Consider the following 26,571-nt stretch of genomic DNA (forward strand, 5'->3'; position numbering starts at 1 on the left):
CCATCTTCCGGTGTCCCTCTATGATGCTGATCCCTTAAAGGTCACTTGACACTCTTATAGAATCAAGAACTGATTCTGGAGAGACTGAATATATTTGTTCTCTTACTTTTGCCCAATGTTTTTTTCTACTTGCTTTAATATACATTTTCATGGGAATAAGGTGCTGCAATATATATTTCCTTGCTGCTGTACCAATTCTAAAGCAGCATATGTCCTTTTTGAGTTATATAATTGTCAATGTGTATAATTTATCAATGCAGACTATGCATGAAAAGTCTGGTAAATACTCTTTTCTGCAGCCTCCTTTAAAGTGACAATCTAGTCAAAATAAAACGTTCATGATTCAGATAGGACATGCAATTTTAAAAAACTTTCCAATTTAATTTTTTCATCATGTTGAAATTGTCCCCAGGTTTCGGCTTCAGATATAATTCATATACAGCTGTGTACTATAAGGTGTGTGCATTCCAACATCTTGCTCAGTTACCAAAATGTAAAACAACACAGAACTCCCGTCTGATTTGAGAACTCTGTCTTTCTTTTTTTTAAGAACCAGATTCTATGTAGATGGATTGCTTGAATCTTCCCCCTAGGATCATTGTATCCTCACCTACTGGATAGTCCCTTTAGACTTAGTCACAGGATGTTAAATAGAATAATTGAGAGGCATGTCCACTTTATAAGGACAAAAAAGTGAAAAAAAACCAACAATTTCTTATTACAAGAACTTTCTACAAAAGTCATCCATATAATTATTAAGACTTCTCAACACACACTAAATTAAATTGCGCTCAAACGATCACGTTTACTTTCAACTTGTAATACGAGCAATATATTTAATGCACGCAAACAGCCGTAATAAACCCAATATCACTTGCGCGTAACTGTTAGCGCACCACTCGCAGCCTGGCCCATGGTTTAGAGCAGCTTTCATTTAAAGGATCAGTTTACTTTTATTTTTCTTATGCAATTAAGAATAGGTTTAAAGGTTTTTCATGCAAATAATTGCAATACTAGAAGTGTTTTGCATCCGATCTCTACAAGCATTGCATTACCCTTCTCTAGTCTCACTATGAGGTTGCCCCACTCCTCAGAATATAGCGGTTCAATCTAATATTTTTATGGACAAAATGAAATGTTTTTGTGATCCAGAGAGTAATAATAATGCATATGGTAAAATGCATGTGTTTCATATCGCTTTAGTCATTTTATTCATGAAAAAATGTAACAGCTCTCAATTTCCATAATTGAAAAATAAGCTTTCCATGTGCCCTTAAAGGGACATAATACTCATATGCTAAATCACTTGAAACTGATGCAGTATAACTGTAAAAAGCTGACAGGAAAATATCACCTGAGCTTCTCTATGTAAAAAAGGAAGATATTTTACCTCACAATCTCCTCAGCCCAGCAGAGTAAGTTCTGTGTAAAAAGTTATACTTCACCTGCTCCCAGCTGCAGGTAAAAAAATAAATAAAAAATGAAGAAATGAACAGCAGCCAATCAGCATCAGCAGTGCTGAGGTCATGAACTCTTACTGTGATCTCATGAGATTTGACTTAACTCTCATGAGATTTCATAGTAAGCTTCCTTTACCTGATTGGTGAAATAATATGGGAGTTCACGAGGCTCATCCCCTAAGCTGTCCTAGGACAGACACACTAAAATGCTGCTTAGAAATCCTTTACAATGGGAGGTGGCTACTGAGGAACTTTTGAGGTAAAATATCTTTCTTTTTTACATAGAGATGTTCAGGAGATATTTTCTAGTCAGCTTTTTACAGCTATGCTGCATCACTTTCAAGTGTTTAAACATTTGGGTATTATGGCCCTTTAAAGGGACATGAAACCCAAAACTTTTCTTTCATGATTCAGACTGAACATACAGTTTTAAACCACTTTCCAATTTACTTCTATTATCAATTTTCCTTTGTTCTCTTGGTATCTTTTCTTGAAAAGCAGGGACGTAAGCTCAGGAACGTGCAGTTGTCTGGAGCACTATATAGCAACATACAAAGAGAGAAGCGCTCTACCAGGAACGAACAACAGCTCAGTGGCTTGTTCTATGGCGATTTACCACCCGGAAGCAGCCTCTTTTAGACCAGTGTGCTTTTCACAGAAGAAAACTTTCCTGAAGTATATCAGTCTGATCCCGCCAAGTAAGGTCAGTCCAGCCCCGAAATACCAGGCAATTCTCCTCTGAACAAGGAACATGACAACCCCAGACGATCGTTTCGGCCTCCTATGGGCCTCGTCAGTGAGGTGCAGCCACATTCCTCTAAGCACACTGGGCAAGGAGTCCACATCTGGTTTCCCCCATCACCCATAGGGAGACTTCCTCAGGGTCATAATAATTTGCATACAAAGAGAGAAGCGCTCTACCAGAAACGAACAACAGCTCAGTGGCTTGTTCTATGGCGATTTACCACCCGGAAGCAGCCTCTTTTAGACCAGTGTGCTTTTCACAGAAGAAAACTTTCCTGAAGTATATCAGTCTGATCCCGCCAAGTAAGGTCAGTCCAGCCCCGAAATACCAGGCAATTCTCCTCTGAACAAAGAACATGACAACCCCAGACGATCGTTTCGGCCTCCTATGGGCCTCGTCAGTGAGGTGCAGCCACATTCCTCTAAGCACACTGGGCAAGGAGTCCACGTCTGGTTTCCCCCATCACCCATAGGGAGACTTCCCCAGGGTCATAATAATTTGCATACAAAGAGAGAAGCGCTCTACCAGGAACGAACAACAGCTCAGTGGCTTGTTCTATAGCGATTTACCACCCGGAAGCAGCCTCTTTTAGACCAGTGTGCTTTTCACAGAAGACTTTCCTGAAGTATATCAGTCTGATCCCACCAAGTAAGGTCAGTCCAGCCCCGAAATACCAGGCAATTCTCCTCTGAACAAGGAACATGACAACCCCAGACGATCGTTTCGGCCTCCTATGGGCCTCGTCAGTGAGGTGCAGCCACATTCCTCTAAGCACACTGGGCAAGGAGTCCACGTCTGGTTTCCCCCATCACCCATAGGGAGACTTCCCCAGGGTCATAATAATTTGCATACAAAGAGAGAAGCGCTCTACCAGGAACGAACAACAGCTCAGTGGCTTGTTCTATGGCGATTTACCACCCGGAAGCAGCCTCTTTTAGACCAGTGTGCTTTTCACAGAAGAAAACTTTCCTGAAGTATATCAGTCTGATCCCGCCAAGTAAGGTCAGTCCAGCCCCGAAATACCAGGCAATTCTCCTCTGAACAAGGAACATGACAACCCCAGACGATCGTTTCGGCCTCCTATGGGCCTCGTCAGTGAGGTGCAGCCACATTCCTCTAAGCACACTGGGCAAGGAGTCCACGTCTGGTTTCCCCCATCACCCATAGGGAGACTTCCCCAGGGTCATAATAATTTGCCTCACTGACGAGGCCCAAAGGAGGCCGAAACGATCGTCTGGGGTTGTCATGTTCCTTGTTCAGAGGAGAATTGCCTGGTATTTCGGGGCTGGACTGACCATGTTGGCGGGATCAGACTGATATACTACAGGAAAGCTTTCCTCTGTGAAAAGCACAATTGGGCAGAAAGAAGCTACTACCAGGTGGTAACCGGGCCATAGAACAAGCTATTGATGCTGCTGTTCGTTCCTGGCAGACTGCTTCTCATTCTGTTTTGCATATGTAAATATGACCCTGGGGATAGTCTCCCTAAGGGTGATGGGGGAAACCAGACGTGGACTCCTTGCCCAATGTGCTTAGAGGGATATGGCTGCACCTCACTGACGAGGCCCAAAGGAGGCCGAAACGATCGTCTGGGGTTGTCATGTTCCTTGTTCAGAGGAGAATTGCCTGGTATTTCGGGGCTGGACTGACCATGTTGGCGGGATCAGACTGATATACTACAGGAAAGTTTTCCTCTGTGAAAAGCACAATTGGGCAGAAAGAAGCTACTACCAGGTGGTAACCGGGCCATAGAACAAGCTATTGATGCTGCTGTTCGTTCCTGGCAGACTGCTTCTCATTCTGTTTTGCACTATATAGCAACAGTTTTGCAAGAATGTTATCCATATGCAAGAGCACTAGATGGCAGCACTATTTCCTGCCATGCAGTGCTCCAGACAGCTACCTAGGTATCTCCTCAACAAATAATACCATGGGAACAAAGCACATTTTATAAATTGGAAACTTTTTTTAAATCATAAAAAAAAAATGAGGGAATGATATTAAATATACATTCACATTATGTGCACAGCTTTCATGTCACCGCTGGATAATACAAAGCAATCATTTTATTATACAGCTGAAAAGAAAGACTTTGTAAACAACATTAGAATGCAATTTATAATTGTGGGATCAGAAAAATTAAATCACTCAAATCAATAAACATGAAAGTAATGTTTTGATTAACAAACTCAGCAGTTCATCATAATAGAGTGGTTGAAGACTGTAATATGTTTGTCATATTTAAGCTTTGACATTAGGGAAATTTAAGCAGAGCAATTCTGAGACCTCCATCATCTGCCATATACTGTATATATTTCTACCTGTTAGTAATAAAACGTCATGTTTAATTCATTAAAAATATACCCTTTAATTTGTTTTGTATTTCTTCTCTTTACTAACGCCATAATAAACTGTTTTAGTATTTATTATACTTTATTGAGCACAACTACAGATAGGTGTAGATATGTACAGTATATAAGCCTTGCAGTGAGTGCCATTTAATTGTACACTAACTAGTGTAATATCTAATATATATCACTATGCAGTCAGATATTCTAATGGATTATTGTGTTCTTGCTGACCTGGTGAAAGACCACCAGGATTCTACAGCAGACAAGCTACTAGTAAATATTTTAAAAATGACTTCACTTGATAAACACCCTGCAACTATACATGTATCTATTATTATATGCACAATTTGGTCCTGGGTATTTTATTTATATAATTAGAGCACAGCATTGTGAATACTTAGAAGTACAGAAATGATTTATTTAAAGGGACACTGAACCCAATTTTTTTCTTTCATGATTCAGATAGAGCATGCAATTTTAAGCAACTTTATAATTTACTTCTATTATCAATTTTTCTTCATGCTCTTGATATCTTTATTTGAAAAAAAGGAATCTAAGCTAAGGAGCCAGCAAATTTGTGGTTCAGAACCATGGACAGCATTTGTTTATTGGTGCTGTCCAATCAGCAAGGACAACCCAGGTTGTTCACCAAAAATGGGCCGGCATCTAAACTTAAATTCTTGCTTTTCAAATAAACATACCAAGAGAATGAAGAAAATTTGATAATAGGAGTAAATTAGAAAGTTGCTTAAAATTGCATGCTCTATCTGAATCCCGAAAGAAAACATTTGGGTTCAGTGTCCCTTTAAGAAAAAAAATTAATTTGCTTACTTCCACATTTAAATGTTTCGGGGTAGAATTCCCATGTGGAGTCAGCACAGAGCTGAGTAAAATGTGGACAGGTGTCAAACACAAATCTGGTTTAATATACTGTAACATGCATAGGGAATTTAGGTTAGATTGAAGAACTGACTTTTATATAGGTTTTGATGTATCACAGTTATATTGCATCAGTCTACACTAAATGATTACAGAGCAGTTGGGAATAGCAAAGCTAAGTGAATTATGTAGGGACAGTAAGATCACATAATACAGAACACCTGTAGCTGGGCACACTTTCTAATAGGGTGGTCAGTGCCATACCCTTTGTTGAAAAACATACATAGGTAGGCTAAGGCGCTGGGAGCTTGCTGCTGATTGGTGGCTGCAAATATACGCCACTCACTGGCTTACCAATTTGTTGAGCTACTTCCCAGTAGTGCATTGTGGCTTCTTCAAGAAAGGATACCAAGAGAAAGAAGTCAAATTGATAATAAGAGTAAATTGGAAAGTCATTTATAAATGTATGCTCTATCTGAATCATGAAAGGAAAAAAGTGGGGTTTCATGTCCCTTTAACTGGCAAGTGATCCTGCATCATGTCACAATGAAAGATAACGAATGGCAGCAAATTCAGATCAAATATAACAAAAATGAGTAAAAATCTAACATTAAAAATAGCCTTTTTGTATCTTATATTTATACTCTTTCAATATAGTCAAAATGCATTAACCCCTTAACGACTGAGGACGTGCAGGGTACGTCCTCAGAAAAAAGGAAGTTAACGCCTGAGGACGTACCCTGCACGTCCTCGGTCTGGAAAGCAGCTGGAAGCGATCCTGCTCGCTTCCAGCTGCTTTCCGGTTATTGCAGTGATGCCTCGATATGGAGGCATCCTGCAATAACCTTTTTAAGCCATCCGGTGCAGAGAGAGCCACTCTGTGGCCCTCTCTGCACCGGAGATCGGTGGCTTGCGGCGTTGGTGGGTGGGAGCCGGACCGGGAGGCGGGTGGCGGCCATCGATGGCCCTGCTGATGTGGAGGGGGGCGGGATCGTAGGCGGGGGTGACCGGGGGCGCGCACGGACGCGCGCACGTGCACGGGAGGGCGGGGGCGGGCGCATGCACGGGGAGGGAGCGGGTGGGAACCGCTACACTACAGAAAATCTTTAATAAAAAATGTTAAAAAACGTCTTAGAAGTAAAAAAAAAAATGATAAGCAAGGTGGTGGGGGTTTGTCTGTGTGGGGGGGGGGGGAAGCTACACTACAGAAAAAAAAAACAAAAAAATAAAAAAAAGCACTTTTTTTTTGCAAACTGGGTACTGGCAGACAGCTGCCAGTACCCAAGATGGCCCCCAATAAGGCAGAGGGGAGGGTTAGAGAGCGGTTTTGGGGGGGGATCAGGGAGGTTGGGGGCTAAGGGGGGGATCCTACACTGTAGCATATGTAAATATGCTAAAAAAATTTTTTTAAAAACCCTTTTATTTTAGTACTGGCAGACTTTCTGCCAGTACTTAAGATGGCGGGGACAATTGTGGGGTGGGGGAGGGAAGGGAGCTGTTTGGGAGGGATCAGGGGGTGGGATGTGTCAGGTGGGAGGCTGATCTCTACACTAAAGCTAAAATTAACCCTGCAAACTCCCTACAAACTCCCTAATTAACCCCTTCACTGCTAGCCATAATATACGTGTGAGGCGCAGCAAGATTTAGCAGCCTTCTAATTACCAGAAAGCAACGCCAAAGTCATATATGTCTGCTATTTCTGAACAAAGGGGATCCCAGACAAGCATTTACAACCATTTGTGCCATAATTGCACAAGCTGTTTGTAAATGATTTCAGTGAGAAACCTAAAATTGTGAAAAATTTAACGTTTTTTTTAATTTGATCGCATTTGGCGGTGAAATGGTGGCATGAAATATACCAAAATGTGCCTAGATCAATACTTGGGGTTGTCTACTACACTACACTAAAGCTAAAATTAACCCTACAAGCTCCCTAAAAACTCCCTAATTAACCCCTTAACTGATGGGCATAATACACTTGTGGTGCGCAGTGGCATTTAGCGGCCTTCTAATTACCAAAAAGCAACGCCAAAGCCATATATGTCTGCTATTTCTGAACAAAGGGGATCCCAGAGAAGAATTTACAACCATTTATGCCATAATTGCATAAGTTGTTTGTAAATAATTTCAGTGAGAAACCGAAAGTTTGTGAAAATATTTGTGAAAAAGTGAACGATTTTTTGTATTTGATCGCATTTGGCGGTGAAATGGTTGTATGAAATATACCAAAATTGGCCTAGATCAATACTTTGGGATGTCTACTAAAAAAAAATATATACATGTCAAGGGATATTCAGGGTTTCCTGAAAGATATTAGTGTTCTAATGTAACTAGCGCTAATTTTGGAAAAAAATGGTTTGGAAATAGCAAGTGCTACTTGTATTTATTGCCCTATAACTTGCAAAAAAAGCAAAGAACATGTAAACATTGGGTATTTCTAAACTCAGGACAAAATTTAGAAACTATTTAGCATGGGTGTTTTTTGGGGGTTGTAGATATGTAACAGATTTTGGGGGTCAAAGTTAGAAAAAGTGTGTTTTTTTCCATTTTTCCTCATATTTTATAATTTTTCTTTATAGTAAATTATAAGATATGATGAAAATAATGGTATCTTTAGAAAGTCCATTTAAAGGCGAGAAAAACGGTATATAATATGTGTGGGTACAGTAAATGAGTAAGAACAAAATTACAGCTAAACACAAACACCGCAAAAATGTAAAAATAGCCTTGGTCCCAAACGGACAGAAAATGGAAAAGTGCTGTGGTCATTAAGGGGTTAAAGGGGCATATAAACCCAAAAAAATATTTCATGATTTAGACAGAGAATACAATTTTAAACAACTTTCCAATTTACTTCTATTATTTAATTTGCTTCCTTCTCTTGTTATCCTTTGCTGAAAGGTTTATATAGGAAAGCTCAGGAGCAGCAGAGAACCTAGGTTCTAGCTGTTGATTGGTGGCTGCATAAATATACCAATTGTCATTGGCTCACCCATGTGTTCAGTTAGAAACCATTTAGTGCATTGCTGCTCCTTCAACAAATGATACCAAGAGAATGAAACAGATTAGATAATAGAAGTAAATTAGAAAGTTGTTTAAAATTGTATTCTCTATCTGAATCATGAAAGAACAAATTTAAGTTTCATGTCCCTTTAAACCAGTCAATAGATCTTTACTAATAATTTGAACAGACAAATGAATATTCTCATCCTGTTCTTTACAGCAGGAAATTGTAGATTTATGAAACCTGAAAGCAGTTGCAGCCAGAATCAGCAAACGGCAGAACCATGAAACTGTTAGGAGTATTCTTCATTTTAATAAGAAATACAGCTGGGCAGGAGAAAGTTTATTTTTTTAAAAGACCAAGGAATTGTTTTGCCAAGAATCTTATAATATTTCTGGGTAAATTCATAGACAGCATAAATTACAGGAAAGGCCTATATTATGTAGAGGCGGAAAGTCCTTCTAATAAAAAATGTATTAAAGGGACTATTTAAATCTTTATCAGTCCATCGCGCAGAACACTACATCTGCAATACAATACCATCCCTGCCCTGAATGGGTCATTACACTGTCTGTCCTTTGAGGTATTATTATGCTTCTTTCACATGAATTTATTATGTCCCCTGCCAATAAAATATCATACGTGTGCACGGTTAGTGTAGTTTCAAACATATTTTACTTTCCTTGAAGCAAAACGTTGTGTTTCGGTCAAACTGTGCATGATAGCTTCTTGGCCAAGGTGGTTTAATAACGGTAATACCACCGAATGCCACTGAGCTGAGTATTAAAAAGCATCATGGATGATAAATGTGCTCAGTAGCTGCAAACAGACCAGAGTTTATTAATCTGATTCTGTGACATAATCAGAGACCATCTGATTAAATCAAGCAGAAGAATGTCTGCATTGTTTCAGACAGTTGTGAATACCTCTAAATTATAAGAATTACATTTTCTTGATTCAGATAGAGCATGCCATTTTAAAACTTCAGTTATCAAATTGACCTTGTTCTCTTGGTATCCTTTGTTGAAAAGTATATGTACACTACTGAGAGCTAGCTGGTGATTGGTGGCCACTCACATATGCTTCTTGTCATTGACTCACCATATGTGTTCAGCTAGGTCCCTGCAATGCATTGCTGCACTGGAGGTGATTTTAACTATGTATGTAACCCCTTTGCAGGAGTTAAACTAATATTTATATGCAAGCAATAATGTAATAATAATTGCACTATTATGTCCAATTAAGAAATCTTTCTAGTCATGTATCACTTACGCTATCCTTTCAATTCTATAACTAGTCCTCTTGCATACTAAAGGGGTATATTTATTAATGTGCGAGCGGACATGACACAATGTGGCGTATCATGTTCGCCGCACATCGATAAATGCCGACAGTTGCACCAGCAGTTCTTGTGAACTGCTGGTGGAATGCAGCCCCTTGCAGATTTATGGCCAATCGGCCACTAGCAGGGGGTGTCAATCAACCAGATCGTATTCGTATTGATAAATCGGCCCCTAATACTCTTCTGGGTCACATACCATCATCCGTTTTATCCAGGACATTGAGAATATCGGCCAGGTCTAGAGACAGCTCGTCTGGTTCCTGGGAGATGTACGGATGGACACATTGCACCTGAGGGCAGTCTAACAGAAAGGAAATAGAACAACACACAGCACAATATTATGGCATGAAGCACTTTAGAGGTGGTGTCACAAATTCCTTTGATTCTGGGTTTTATTAATAATTATTTACTGATAAAATGATCAGCAATAAACTGTGACCAAACTGATCTACGTGTCAAGTGATTTTGCACCATGTTTCTTGAAATGCTTATGTTTACTAATAATCCACATTTAAATACTTACAATAGTCACATTGTTGTTATCAGTTAATGTAATGTATTGTATGAGAAATATAGAAACAAAATTAAACTGAAGCAAAGAGAACCACTTCATACAGTGTGGATAACTGTGCAATACCTTTTTCTAAACCATGATTGATTTGTCTTAGATGAAATCAAGCAACTATGATCAGCTGTGTTTATAGGCTGATAGCTCTGTGATCACACACATTTTAGGCCTAGTGCTATTTGTGTCACATATGTTAAACATAATTCACGTATCGCCTATGTCTAACACTTACCTAAATATCTAGATGTAATGGAAACAAACTTGGTTCTTCGGTTTGGGACTAGAGAAGTCATCCATCTCTTCATCTCACTTCTGAAAAACACAGAAATTATAAACAACTTCAGCATTTTCACACAAGTAAATGGAAAGGACATTAGCATTTTATTGGATGAAAATGTGGCAATAAGCAGAAGCTAAATAGTACTGAAGCGGTAAGTCAGTTCATGGTTTCTAAGCATTGGTGTGTGATGTCTGATCAGAGTATGTGTACAATGTATAATACAACCTTATCTGCTCGTGTAATACTTACTGTGATGAGGCTTTCAGCATGTAGGTAAACTCCCTGTCATGTGCGTTCTCCAGAAGCTTCAGGATAAAAACATTGGCCAATGTCTGGCCTTGGTCCTCCAGCTCCTCTACACGTAAGAGGCCACGTGCTGCTACATCAAACACCTGGTAGCGATCTCTGGTAAAGGACATAAGAGGAACCAAAACAGTCAAACATACTTGCGGAGCATATTATCACAGAATAGAACTGATCACGCCGAAAGGTTAAATTGCGCTGCTGCTCTTGTACATTATAGAGAGACACCATCAATTTATATATAATCGCTAAAATCGCAGTAAAACATACCTGGCTTTAAAGGGGCAAAAACAAGCAATAATGTATATTAAACAAATATTATATGAAGTGACAAATACAGTTAGGTTAAGCACACCTTACAAATATATATATACACTTGTGAGTGCTGCCAAAAATGACCAAATAATAACAAAAACAAGACGTATTGGCGCACATTCATTTAGATTTCAACAACACATTTTTAAATGCTGCAAAAACATTTATACTTTTAAATAGACATGTGCATGGCGAAAAAATTCGATTCGGTTCGGATCGATTCGGATATTTTAGAATTTCGGTTCGGAGCGATTTGAATTCGGAAAAATTGAATAAATTTGGTTCGGATTTGTTTCGGATTCATTCGGATTCGAATAAATTCGGTTGGATTTGTTTCGGATTCATTCGGATTTGAATAAATTCGGCTGGATTCGGTTCGATTCGGAAATTCGGAATTTTGGTAAGTGTTGGGTGAGATTAGACTAGTATTATGTACTGTACATTAGGTGTAACCCATAGCAGAGTGATATAACCTAATATACTGTACAATACTAGTGTAATCCATGGCCATCCGAATCTACCGAATAAATCCGAAGTTATTCGGATTTATTCAGTAGATTCGGCACTATTTTAATTCGGAGATTCGGTTCGATCCGAATTTGCAGAATTTGCAGAATTTCCGAATCGAACCGAATCGCACATGTCTACTTTTAAATAAGATGGGGATCTTAGTCACACAATATGGCCATATTCTGCTTAGCCAGTCACCAACTTACAAGATGTCCCAATATAGGACCAATCATTATTGGGACACATTGTAAGTTGGTGACTGGCTAAGCAGAATATGGCCATATTGTGTGACTAAGACACCCATGTTATTTAAAAGTATAAATGTTTTTGCCGGCATTTTTTGCAGCATTTAAAAATGTGTTGTTGAAATCTAAATAGATGTGCGCCAATACTTCTTGTCTTTATTATTATATAAAGTGACTACACATTTTATCAATTTAAAAAAATTATTAAAGGGACATGAAACCCAAAGTTTTTCTTCCATGACTGCGATAGAGCATGCAATTTTAAATAAATTACCAATTTACTAAAATCTCATTTGCTTTGTTCTCTTAGTATCCCTTGTTGAAAAGCATACATAGATAGGGTCAGGTGCAGCAAAGCCCAACTGGAAACAACTGCTGATTGGTGGCTGTACACATATACCTCTTCTCATTGGCTCACAAAATGCGTTCATCTAGCTCACAGTAGTGCATTACTGCTCTTTCAATAAAGGATACCAAAAATGCATCTCATTTGTAGCCAAGAACACCAAATACACAATAATGTTACTCTTCTAAGCCTGGTAGGAAGCAGTTGTTCGTTTCTTTCAATAGCTATACATGAATTATATGTTTACTTCTCCCATTATCTTATTATATTCTTGTGTACACAAACACACTCAAATACATAAAACAATATCACCTAGATTACAAGTTTTGCGTTAGAGGCTGTGCGGTGCTAACGAGCAGTTTTCCCTCACCGCTCACTTACCTGCAGCGCTGGTATTACGAGTTTTCAGAAACCCGTCGTTAACAGGGAAGAAGTGAGCGTTGAGCAAAATTTTGCTCATTACCGCACTCCAATACCAGCGCTGCTTAAGTCAGCAGTGAGCTGGTGGAACGTGCTCGTGCACGATTTTCCCCTAGGAATCAAAGGGGATAGCCGGCTGAAAAAAAGTCTAACACCTGCAAAAAATCAGCGTAAAACTCAGTAACGCAGCCCCATTGACTCCTATGAGGAAATAAAAGTTATGTCTACACCTAACACGAACCCCAAGTCTAAACACCCCTAATCTTACACTTATTAACCCCTAATCTGCCGTCCCCGACATCACCGACACCTACATTATATTATTAACCCCTAATCTGCCGCTCCAGACACCGCCGCCACCTACATTATAGTTATGAGCCTGTAAAAAAATACAAACAACCCCCCCAACAGTAAAACCCACCACCCACACAACCAACCCCCCAAATAAAATACTATCTAAAAAAACCTAAGCTCCCCATTGCCCTGAAAATGGCATTTGGATGGGCATTGCCCTTAAAAGGGCAGTTATCTCTTTTGCCGCCAAAACCCTAACCTAAAAATAAAACCCACCCAATACACCCTTAAAAAAAACCTAACACTAACCCCCTGAAGATCTTGGAAGACATCACTTAAAGGTACCTTCATTCAGTAAGAAGACTCTGGATGAAAATAATTAGAACAATCTGAGTTTGTAAAGGATGCTGCACAATAGAGCGTCTAGCACCACATTTTGTAGCCTTAAAAAATAGATGCTTCTATCACTAACAAAGCAACAGACAATAATGTAAACATAAGCTTGAATGGATACTTACCCTGTAAGGCGTTTGCACAGCAGCAAAAGGTCATTGAAGAGGAAGAGATATACTGATCGGAAGAGCTTCTTAGTACGCAGTGTACGAGATGTGCGTGGACCAGACATCTGCTGTAATTCACCTTGCTTCAACAACCACCGGGAGTGAGAAATGATTGGCACAGACTGGAAGAGAGAGCTAAAGTCATGAAATGTATAGGAATGGACCAGAAAATGCAGAGATTAATGTGAACAAAGCAACGGAAAGGAAATCTACCGGAGCATAAATAATGGAGAGAAGGCAGCAAGGTCCAAGCTGAATAAGTTTTCTGTCTGATGGCCATTTTACCATGTGACAGGCATTATAGAGGACTAACCTAATGCAGTGACAATGTACATGCAAGTTGTATTAATCATGCAGCAAGGGTTTCACATATATTGGTATCTATCAATTTCATCTATAAATGTATTTGAAGTGAAAATGGAAAAGTTAGGTTTTTGCAAGGCTAGAAAGAGTAGTTTACCAGTTAGACTAAAACAAACAAATACATTACTGTTTCTAGCTTTACATCAACAATAGAAAAAACATAACAGAAAATGGCTTCATACCTTGATTTTAAATTCAAGTGTCTTCTCTATGCTGATTAGCTGCTCTGTGCGGCTCATTTTCCTAACACCATCGTTACAGGCGTGCACGAGCTGATGGGTATGACAGATATTTGTCAGACACAGAGTATAGAGTACATGATGAGCACGTAAGAAGATACAGATGCTTACCTTTTCAAGCTCACGGTGTGCCTGCATGGCTGAAGCCTCTTTCTCTGATCCTTCCTCCACCTTTGTCAGAATATTCTTTAAGCAAAAAAACAGAAAACAGACTTACTTATTGACATAAATATTGTGTTGATGTATGTTCCACAACCCTTGAACAGTATCAAATAGTATTAGTAATATCTTTTTATTATCATTTATTTGTAGACCACCAACAGTTTCCGCAGCGCTGTACGTCAGGTCATGGTTTCTCAAAATACAGATCAGATATAGGACTGAGCTTAAGGTGCAATGTTGCCAGTAATATTAAAGAAGTTTGAAGAGTAAGGAGGGAGTGGCCTGCAACTCAGTAATCTGATTGGTCAGTTGCAGTGAAGTCCTGTTTTGCTTTAAAATGTAAGCTCCCCAAACAACTGATCATTTATACTCCAAATTGATATAACATATGATCTTCTATTTTCATTGTAGTTGCTAATGACAATAGATCAATAATGTGATTAAATATGTCAACACCCAAACTTTACTTTTATGAACGTTTATGCCACAAACATAAAACATCTTTTTTTATTACTTTACTTGATCATCATAAAGGCTCATTAATACTTGGAGGCAATTTTAACTTTACCCTAGATCCTGAACTAGATCCTCCACCCCAATAGGGTAATTCATGAAGTGAAATCAGTTCTTACAGACTCACTGGTTCATGATGTCTGGAGAATTCTACATACAGATACTAGAGATTATACTTTTTAATCTTTTTCTCATGCCAGGTATTCCAGAAGGGATTATTTTCTGCTAGTTGTCACTAGTCTTACTTTTCACTGGCACCGATCTATTTCCCAGAATCTGGTATGACCAATTGGATATTATTTGTTGCCTACAGTGGCCAAACATATTTGGCACCTAGATTATTCCTTACTAAATAATCCCCTTCATTTAAAAAAAAAAATTGACATGTCCATTCAGGAATATTTTACTCTTAAAGGGACGGTAAACTGTAAAATTGTTTTTCCCTTAATGCATTTTTAATTACTAGTTATACCAGCTGCAGAGTATAAAATGTATGAAAAATTATATTTTCAGGTTTATTTGTGTATATGAATTAGCTGGTTTTGTGTTTTTAATCTATTGACGTGGGTTGAGCTTGCAGGTAATATCAGATCTCATTATGTTATCACTTTGTGTACACACACTTGACTCCTTATCTTATATCTGTTTGTAATGCGGTAGCATTAACTAACCACTTGTAATAGCTGGTTATTTCACGTGTGCCCATAAACTGGAAGATTTGCCCCTTTAGAGGCGCACGTTAAATTAGCGCTCCACTTGTAATCTAGCCCATAATTTGTGGAGAACAATTTAGTTTTATTCACACTAGAAAGGCTTGAGACAATACAGTAAGGGCAATACATCTGATCTTACATGCTAAGAAAAATCGCATCTCCATCGCTGTACTTTCCACAAAAGCAGAAAAAAATAAATTTATGCTTACCTGACAAATTTCTTTCTTTCCTGGCCAAGAGAGTCCACAACGTCATTCCAATTACTAGTGGGATAGTCAACTCCTGGCTAGCAGGAGGAGGCAAAGAGCACCCCAGCAAAGCTGTTAAGTGTAACTTCCCTACGCATAATCCCCAGTCATTCAGCTGAAGGAAAATGGAAAAAGAAGAAACACAAGGGTATAGAGGTGCCTGAGGTTTACTCAAAAAAACTGCTTAATTATAATTTTAAAAAGAGGACATGGTCGTGGACTCTCCATGTCGGAAAGAAATACATTTATCAGGTAAGCATAAATTTTGTTTTCTTTCCTATGGCATGGAGAGTCCACAACGTCATTCCAATTACTAGTCGGAACCAATACCCAAGCTAGAGGACACAGAATAAAAAGGGAGGGAGAACAAGACAGGAGGACCTAAACAGAAGGAACCACCACTTGAAGAACCTTTCTCCCAAAGGAGGCCTCAGCCGAGGCAAAAGTATCAAATTTGTAGAATTTGGAAAAAGTATGCAAAGAGGACCATGTTGCCGCCTTGCAAATCTGTTCCACAGAAGTTTCATTTTTGAAAGCCCAAGATGAAGAGATAGCCCTAGTGGAATGAGCCGTAATTCTCTCAGAAGGCTGCTGTCCAGCTGTCATAAGCAAAACGAATCATAATTCTTAACCAGAGGGAAAGGGTAGTAGAAGTGGCCTTCTGACCCTTAGGCTTTCCAGAGAAAACAACAAACAGGACAGAAGACTGCTGAAAATCTTTAGTAGCTTGTAGGTAAAATTTTAGAGCACGCACAACATCCAAGTTATGCAAAAGACATTCATTATGACTGAGAAGAAGGATTAGGACAAAAAAAAGGAACAAGGAACAACTATCTCCTGATTAATGTTTCAATCCGACCCCACCTTAGGGAGAAAACCCAATTTAGTACGAAGGACCGCCTTATCTGCATGAAAAATAAGGTACGGGGAATCACACTGCAGAGCCGAAAGCTCAGAAAATCTGTGAGTGGAAGAAATAGCAAGGAAAAACAAAACCTTCCAAGATAACAATTTTATATTAATAACATGCATTGGCTCAAACGGAGCCTGCTGCAAAACTTTAGGAACAAGGTTAAGACTCGAAGGAGGAGCAACAGGTTTAAACACAGGCCTGATTCTGACCAGGGCCTGAACAAAAGTATTGGACATCTGGCCGATCAGCCAGGCATTTGTGCAAAAGAATAGACAGAGCACATATCTGACCCTTCAGAGTACTGACTGATAACCCTTTCTCCAGACCCTCCTGAAGAAAGGATAAAATCCGGGGAATCCTCATCCGGCTCCAGAAGAAACCCTTAGATTTACACCAATAAAGGTATTTACGCCATACCTTATGGTAAATCCTGCGAGTAACAGGCTTATGATGCTGGAGCATGGTATAAAAAAAAACACGTCTAGATAAAACTAGGCGTTCAATCTCCAAACAGTCAGCTTCAGAGAATCCAGGTTCGGATGTAGGAATGGACCCTGAATTAGAAAGTCCTTCCTCAGAGGTAACCTCCAAGGAGGAAGAGATGACATCTTCACCAAATCCTCAAATCAGATTCTGCAAGGCCATGCAGGAGCTATTAGAATTACTGATGCTCTCTCCTGTTTGATACGAGCAGTGACTCGTGGAAGGAGAGCAAACGGAGGAAACAGGTATGCGAGAGAGAATATCCAAGGAACCGCTAGAGCATCTATCAGAGCGACCTGAGGATCTCTTGACCTTGAACCATACTTTGGAATTTTGGAGTTTTGACGAGACACCATTAGGTCCAACTCTGGAACCCCCCACCTGAGGGTTATCTGAGAGAACACTTCCGAATGGAGAGCCCTCTCCTTGGGAAGAAAAGTCTGTCTGCTCAGAAAATCTGCCTCCTAGTTTTCCACTCCTGGAATGTGGATGGCAGATAGGAGACAATTGTGAGCTTCCGCCCACAACAGAATGCGAGTCACCTCCTTCATAGCCAAAGAACTCTGAGTTCCTCCCTGGTGGTTAATGTAAGCCACTGATGTGATTTTGTCCAACTGGAATCTGATAAACCGGACTAAAGATAATTGAGGCCAAGCTACCAAGGCATAGAAGATTTCACTCAACTCCAAGATGTTTATGGGGAGAGAAGACTCCTCCTGGGTCCACAGGCCCTGAGCATTTAGAGAGCCCCAAACTGCTCCCCAGCCTAACAGCCTGGTGTCCGTAGTCGCAATCACCCAGGAAGGTCTCAGGAAGCAAGTGCCCCAAGCCAGGTTTTCCTGTGAAATCCACCACAAGAGAGAGTCCCTTCCTTTGGAAGAAGAGGAGGAAGACTTCTGTCCTTTGAAATTATGAAAGGAACGAAAATTAGAATTCTGGCGACCCTTAGGTCTATTCTTCTTGTCCTGCGGTAAGAAAGATCCCTTTCCACCTGTAATTTTGGAAATGATTTCCGCTAGACCAGGACCAAAAAGAGTTTACCTTTATAAGGTAAGCCTTTGAAGATACATCAGCCGACCAAGATTTTAACTACAGAGCTCTATGAGCTAGCACAGTGAAGCTAGACATTTTTGCTCCCATTCTAATTACCTGCATGTTGGCATCGTAGATAAAAGTATTGGCCAGTTTAAGAGCTTTGATCCTATCTAAGATCTCCTCAACCGTAGTCTCTTCTGATATCAGATCAGACAGGGCATTGCGCCAATAAGATGCCGCTCCCGCAACTGTACCAATACTTGCCGCAGGTTGCCACTGTAAACCTTGATGGATGTACATCTTCTTTAAGTAAGCCTCTAGCTTCTTATCCATGGGATCCTTAAAGAAACAACTTTCCTCTATAGGAATCTTAGTTCTTTTAGCTAGAGTAGAGATAGCTCCATCTACTTTAGGCACCGAGTGCCATGCGTCACGAATATTGTCAGCAACAGGAAACATATTTTTAAAAACAGGAGAAGAGGAAAAGGGAACCCCTGGCTTATCCCATTCCTGTGCTGTAATTTCAGACATCTTGTCTGGAACAGGAAAGACATCCATGGATGAGGGAGAATCATAAACTCTATTAAGTTTAGTAGACCTTTTAGGGTTGACAGCAACCAAAGTTTCAGAGTAATCCAAAGTAGCTAGAACCTCCTTCAGAAGCAACCGGAGATGTTCAAGCTTATATCTGAAATTAACTTCTTCGGATTCAGAAGATTTTCCCCCCATAGTGTCCGAGTCTGAAATCTCACCTTCAGAAGCTACTGAAGTATCCTCCTCATCAGACATTTGGGAAAGGCTGACCAGCACAGATTTAGAGGGGTCAGAAACCTTACTAACAGACAAATGTTTAGATTTTCTCTTACGCTTACCCGAAGTAGGGAAAGCAGACAAAGCGGCAGATACTGCAGAAGTTATCTGTACGGCAAAATCCCCATGTAAATAAACACCCCCAGGAGGTTGAGAAGCAGAAGGCACAGTATGAGAAACAATTAAGGCTTGGGATGTTTGAGGAGAAAGCTGAGGCATATGACGCACAGCATTATCCAGAGAGACACTTGGCTCAGAAGGGAGTAACTTGTCTTTAAATTTTAAAGTCTTAGCTAAGCATGAGGAACAAAATTGCATAGGCAGGACAATTTGGGCCTCTAAACATAATAAACATTTATCCATAGAAATTGACTGATCATGTTCTGAGTCCATAGCTACAGAAGTCAGGTCCCACTTTAGAATGAGAATAAAAATTATAATGAAAAGTATAATAATTTGATCCCAAAAACCCCCCGATATGCACAAAAAGGGGAGACTTTTAACACAGAAAAGCTCTGCATTAACCCTTAAGTCTCTCTTACTGTCTCATATATATATATATATATATATATATATATATATATATATATATATATAAAGTGCCTGTAGATTATTGACCCTGTTGCCAATAAAGTTGCCCCTAAATGTACCCTTAACCAAAGGATAAACTAAGTCCCAAAAGAGATCCACTTGAGTGTTAACCTCAAAAGTGCTGTCCTTCAGTACCTAGGAGGCAAAGGCAACTTACCTGTGGATCCAGCTGCAGGGCAGATAAAAGCTACAGGGAAAAGTACCCATAAAAGTATTAAAGATCTTCAGACATTGTCTTCGCACATCCTCCATTGACAGAGGCAAAGAGAATGACTGGGGATTATAGGTAGGGAAGTTACACTTAACAGCTTTGTTGGGGTGCTCTTTGCCTCCTCTTGCTGGCCAGGAGTTGAATATCCCAATAGAAATTGAAATGAAGTTGTGGACTCTCCATGCCATAGGAAACAAAAAGAGGAAAAAGATTTTCACCACATCTGTTTGTCTTTTTTAAAACATTTCCTTTTTAAATTTGGATGGGGTAAATGACTTATTGAGAAGACATATTTTCATACACATCTCTATAAGCCAGAATTAGACTGAATAAAACCTTGTCTTATTCGTTTCCTATTACAAATGGGACTAGACAAGGATGTCCTTTCTCCTCATTATTGTTTGCTTGTGTGTTTGAAATTTAGCTACTAAGATATGACTTGATAATACTATTGAGGGGATGTAGATTGATAACAGATAATGACATTTTGTTATATGCAGACAATGTACTGTTATTTCTCACACATCCTGAATGTGCACTTCCTAACTATTTTAATGAATACCAAGGTGTGTTTCACTTCTTGAAATCCGAAATATTGAAAGATAAACTTTCCTAAAAAGTAGCTACTAAAATTTGAAAATCTTGTCCATTCCATTAGCAAACTGATAAACATAAATATTTATGTATCAGACTCCATCTACGGATTATCTGTTTAAATGTAAAGGGATAGTAAAGGTAATAGATGGGTGCATTTTTATATGAAATATAAGCATTTTTGTAATATACTTTAATTATAAAAATGCTTCTAGTAAAAGTTATTACATATTTTCTGCAGCATACACACATATCCTGTGTGGGCCTGCACACCAGTATTCAGACACTACACCTTCTCAGAGAGTCAGCAGTGGCTTGCATGACACAAATTACATCTTCAGAAGCAATACACACCACTGCCAGCTCTCTGAGTGTGGTGTTTGAATATTGGTGCACAGGCCTTCACAGGATATGTGTGTATGCTCAGGGCCGCCATCAGGGGGTGACAGGGGTGACTCCTGTCAGGGGCCCAATGGGCTAGGGGGGCCCCATGAGGCAAGAACTAAAAAAAAAAAAAAAAAAAAAAATTAATGTTGGCAGCCACCAGTGGGTACTACAGCAGAGTGCTAATTGAGCATGGGAAATGTTATTACAAGGAGTAAAGTAATAGCATTTGAGAGGATTTCTGAGTGTGCACTAAACCACTATGCACAGTGTGAGACAGACTTGGCACTTTGTTTGTAGAGTGTGTGCCTGAGTCAGACACCTGATCACTTTCATTTGCAGAGGAGGTAGGAATTACTTAGCAAATGTTTTTTATTTCTTTGTGAAATTTAAGATTTTAACTTCAGTGTGGTAGTAGTTGTATGGTGGGGCCAGGGGTCCATAAAAACACATTTTTTAGCAGCAGTGTATTTATTTATGATTACTTGACAATGCTGTAGAAATTCTATATTTAAAACCATGCAGAAATGTTTCCTCCTCAATACACAAAGGATATATATTACATCCCAGTTTACTGCCCCTTTATGCAAGGACTTTCCAGATACAAGGAGGCATTTTATCTAAGATTTTTACATCTGCATAACATGTTATACTCTCAGACCTGCAGGCCCATTTATCAAGCTCCGTACGGAGCTTGAAGGGCCGTGTTTCTGGCGAGTCTTCAGACTCGCCAGAAGCACAACTTATGAAGCAGCGGTCTAAAGACCGCTGCTCCATAACCCTGTCCGCCTGCTCTGAACAGGCGGACAGGAATCGCCGGACATCAACCCGATCGAATACGATCGGGTTGATTGACAGCTCCCTGCTGGCGGCCGACTGGCCGCGAGTCAGCAGGGGGCGGCGTTGCACCAGCAGCTCTTGTGAGCTGCTGGTGCAATGTTAAATGCGGAGAGCGTATTGCTCTCCGCATTTAGCGAGGTCTTGCGGACCTGATCCGCAGTGTCGGATCAGGTCCGCAAGCCCTTTGATAAATGGGCCTGTTAGATTGCTCAGTGTTGGAAATGAAACAGGTTAACTTAAAACTGTTCAGTTTACTCTACAGCTGACTTAATTTTGAAATGCATACCAACAAGCTTAAATCTTGCATTTAACCAGATCTAATGGTATGAGTACCACAGCTTATGGTTCCACCAAGACCATATAGAGTACATCATTTTCAAAATCCACAAGTGCAGCTGACAGATGGGAACATTTGTACACTATATTTGAAGTCGTGCTCTTGGTTGGGGAAAATGGGGAAAATATCAAACAAACATATGTCAACCTTTTAAAAGTACTTTTCTTCATCTAGCCATCTACCCAGATCATTAATGTACAATTTTGAATTCACAGAATTATTTTTGTTTGCAGATTTACAAATATGATTCTTTAAAAAGTGATCTCTTAATTTCTGCATTTTTTTTTTTATCATGTATGTCACACACTGTTGATTTAGGGGATGCAAGGTGCATAAATGTTTCCTCCTGTGAGTGTTTCTGTGGGTGTCTGTGTTTATGTCTTTGTGCTTTGGTTTGTGTCTCTATGAGTGTGTATGTATTTTTTTTCTGTTGGTATCTCTGTGAGGGTTGGTGTGTATGTCTTTGTGCATTTTCTGTGGATGTCTGTGAGGATGTATGCATATGTCTTTGAGCTTTTTCTATGGGTGTCTCTTTGAGGGTGGGCGTGTATTTGTCTTTGTGTATTTTTCTCTGGATGCCTCTGTGAGGGTGGGTGTGTATGTCTGTTTTCTGTGGATGTCTCTCTGTGTGTGTGTGTGTGTGTGTGTGTGTGTGTGTGTGTGTATGTATGTATGTATGTATGTATGTGTTTTCTGTAGATGTCTCTGTGAGGGTGTGTATTTTCTGTGGGTGTCTCTGTGAGGGTGTGTGTATGTCTTTGTGTGTTTTCTGTTGATGTCTCAGTGAGGGTGTGTATGTATGTCTTTCTGTGTTTTCTGAGGGTGTCTCTGTTGGTGTTTCCTTGGGTGTATGTGCAAGTTTGAGTTTGTGTGTGTGTGTCCATTGTCTGTTCGTTTTTAGGACATTTTGACCTTACTACTGATTATTCACATCGTTCTACAGACTTTGAGACTAATGAGACGTTTCCGGAAGTCACCAATCTACCATTTAACCTTTAAATTATTGTTTAGGCAGTTCAGGGCCCTTCCTTTCAGCCACTGCATGCTGTTGTTATCATTTAGTTGGCATCTTCCTTTACAAAAAGATAATCAGAACTCCATATTTTGTTTTCTAAATCTCCTTTTTTTACAAAACTGTAGTTTACCTCATTACTTGTCAGGTCAATGTAAACAAGTGCTAAGTGTCTGTTTGGGTGTCTGTGTCTGAGTTTCTTTGGGTGTTTGCTAGAGTGTCTATATGTGAATCCTTATGTGTGAGTGTGTGTGTGTGTTTCAGTGTATGTTACTACCTTTACAACATTTCCAAGTTTAAATAGACACTTAAGAATAAAGTGCATATATACGTTTTAGTCACTTGGTCAAAAATTGCACATGTCAAGGGGGGGGGGGGCCCTGATCAATGGTTAAGTCCGGGGCCCCAAAATTTCTAGTGGCGGCCCTGTGTATGCTGTAGAAAAACAGTAATAACGTATACTAGAAGCATTTTTTGCTTATAGAAGTATAATGGGAAAATGCTTAGATTTCAAATTAAAATGCACCTATGCATATTTCAATGTTGACCTTTCTATCCCTTTAATTATAAACTTCTATAAATTATTATTATTACAGATCTTTCTAGTTGGTGGTCTAAAAAACATTTCACAGATAGAAAGAATCAATACTGTTAAATGAATATCTTGCCCCATGTAAGGAGAATGCAGAATGTTTACAATCCTAAGGCAGGGGAGCCTTTTATTAGTGCAGTTTGCAGGTCGATATATCTATCCATAAAATCATTATACAGGACAGCAGGTTTATTATTACTATTGATTATTACTGAGTTACCAATGGGGGCCCAAAAAAACTTTGCACCGGGCCCTCTTTTGATTAGGTCCACTACTGCTAGGTAGGCACATATTCTAATTTCTAAGCCCTTGAAGGCCACCTCTTATCTGAATGCATTTGACAGTTTTTCACAGCTAGAGGGCGCTAGTTCATGTGTTTCATATAGATAACATTCTGCGCACGCCTGTGGAGTTACTTATAAGAAGGCATTGATTGGCTAAAAAGCAAGTGTGTCAAAATAACTTAAATAAGGGGGCAGTCTGCAGAGGCTTAGATACAAGGTAATCACAGAGGTTGGTTATGCAAAACTGGAGAATGGGTAATAAAGGGATTATCTATCTTTTTAAACTATATAAATTCTAGAGTAGACTGTCACTTTAAGTGTAAGTGATTTACACATTCAGACACATACGGCTAGATTACGAGTCTTGCGTTAGGGTTAAAAAGCAGCGTTGGCCGGTCCCAACGCTGCTTTTTAACGCCCACTGGTATCACGAGTCTTGAAATGACAGGCTCACCGCTCACTTTTTTGGCCAGACTCGGAAATACCGCAAATCCACTTACGTCAATAGCGTATCCTATATTTTCAATGGAACTTGCATAGCGCCGGTATTACGAGTCTGACCAAAAGTGAGCGGTAGACCCTCTCCTGTCAAGCCTGGTACCGCATTTAAAAGTCAGTAGTTAAAAGTTTTACACTACAACGCCATAGCATAAAACTCTTAATTAAAGTGCTAAAAAGTACACTAACACCCATAAACTACCTATTAACCCCTAAACCGAGGCCCCCCACATCGCAAACACTAAAATAAATATTTTAACCCCTAATCTGCCGAACCGGACATCGCCGCCACTATAATAAATATATTAACCCCTAAACCGCCGCACACCCGCATCGCAAACACTAGTTAAATATTATTAACCCCTAATCTGCTGTCCCTAACATCGCCGCCACCTACCTACATTTATTAACCCCTAATCTGCCGCCCCCAATGTCGCCACCACTATATTAAAGTTATTAACCCCTAAATCTAAGTCTAACCCTAACCCTAACATCCCCTAACTTAAATATAATTACAATAAATCTAAATAAAATAACTACAATTAACTCAATTATTTCTATTTAAAACTAAATACTTACCTATAAAATAAACCCTAAGATTGCTACAATATAACTAATAGTTACATTGTATCTAGCTTAGAGTTTATTTTTATTTTACAGGCAACTTTGTATTTATTTTAACTAGGTACAATCCAATGAATTCTATCAGCCAATCGGAATTAAGGTAGTAAAAATCCTATTGGCTGATCCAATCAGCCAATAGGATTGAGCGGCATTCTATTGGCTTTTCTAATCAGCCAATAGAATGCCAGTTCAATCCTATTGGCTGATTGCATCAGCCAATAGGATTTTTACTACCTTAATTCCGATTGGCTGATAGAATTCTATCAGCCAATCGGAATTGAAGGGACGCCATCTTGAATGACGTAATTTAAAGTAACCTTCATTCAGTCATCGGCTGTCGTTTGAAGAGGATGCTCTGCGCCGGATGTATTGACGATGGACCCGCTCCGCGCCGGGTGGATGAAGATAGAAGATGCGTCTGGATGAAGACTTCTGCCCGTCTGGAGGACCACTTCTGCCGGCTTCGTTGAGGACTTCGGCCCGGTTGGGTGAAGACATCTCACGGTAGGGTGATCTTCAGGGGGTTAGTGTTAGGTTTTTTAAGGGGGGATTGGGTAGGTTTTAGAGTAGGGTTGGTTGTGTGGGTGTGGGTGGTGGGTTTTAATGTTGGGGGATTGTAAAAAAAATTTTACAGGTAAAAGAGCTGATTACTTTGGGGCAATGCCCCGCAAAAGGCCCTTTTAAGAGCTATTTGTAATTTAGTGTAGGGTAGGGTTTTTTTTATTTTGGGGGGCTTTTTTATTTTGTTAGGGGGATTAGAGTAAGTGTAATTAGTTTAAAAATCTTGTAATTATTTTATTATCTTCTGTAATTTAGTGTTTTTTTCGTAATAGATAATTTTATTTAATTGTAATTAATTGTATTTAATTTAGTTAATTAATTTAATTATAGTGTAGTGTTAGGTGTAATTGTAACGTAGGTTAAGTTTTATTTTACAGGTAAAGTTGTATTTATTTTAACTAGGTAGTTATTAAATAGTTAATAACTATTGTACCTAGTTAAAATAAATACAAAGTTGCCTGTAAAATAAAAATAAACTGTAAGATAGATACAATGTAACTATTTGTTAGTGTAGCTAGCTTAGGGTTTATTTTATAGGTAAGTATTTAGTTTTAAATAGGAATTATTTAGTTAATAGTAGTAATTTTATTTAGATTTATTTAAATTATATTTAAGTTAGGGGGGTTAGGGTTAGACTTAGGTTTAGGGGTTAATAACTTTATTATAGTGGTGGCGACGTTGTGGGCGGCAGGTTAGGGGTTAATAAATGTAGTTAAGTTGCGGCGACATTGGGGGCGGCAGATTAGGGGTTAATAAATAAAATGTAGGTGTCAGCGATGTTGGGGGCGGCAGATTAGGGGTTCATAAGTATAATGTAGGTGGCGACGGTGTCCGGAGCGGCAGATTAGGGGTTAATAATATAATGCAGATGTCGGGGTGGCAGATTAGGGGTTAATAAGTGTAAGATTAGGGGTGTTTATGTTAGGGTGTAAGGTGTAGACA

General features: G+C 39.4%; 1 protein-coding gene across 3 annotated transcripts in view; it reads right to left on the bottom strand.

The window, feature by feature from the left end:
• The window catches only part of NGEF (neuronal guanine nucleotide exchange factor), a 336,405-nt gene that overhangs the window by 4,984 nt on the left and 304,850 nt on the right, over nucleotides 1-26,571 (bottom strand). For all 3 annotated transcript variants that reach the window (XM_053709926.1, XM_053709925.1, XM_053709927.1), the window contains 6 exons: nucleotides 14,336-14,410; nucleotides 14,168-14,257; nucleotides 13,581-13,744; nucleotides 10,879-11,034; nucleotides 10,582-10,661; nucleotides 9,978-10,082 (listed from right to left, as the gene is read on the bottom strand). In XM_053709926.1, the coding sequence (XP_053565901.1) occupies nucleotides 9,978-10,082; nucleotides 10,582-10,661; nucleotides 10,879-11,034; nucleotides 13,581-13,744; nucleotides 14,168-14,257; nucleotides 14,336-14,410 (670 nt within the window). The remainder of the gene's footprint in view (nucleotides 1-9,977; nucleotides 10,083-10,581; nucleotides 10,662-10,878; nucleotides 11,035-13,580; nucleotides 13,745-14,167; nucleotides 14,258-14,335; nucleotides 14,411-26,571) is intronic.

Source organism: Bombina bombina, chromosome 4 (genome assembly GCF_027579735.1).
Source record: "Bombina bombina isolate aBomBom1 chromosome 4, aBomBom1.pri, whole genome shotgun sequence".
In the NCBI taxonomy this organism is placed as follows: domain Eukaryota; kingdom Metazoa; phylum Chordata; class Amphibia; order Anura; family Bombinatoridae; genus Bombina; species Bombina bombina.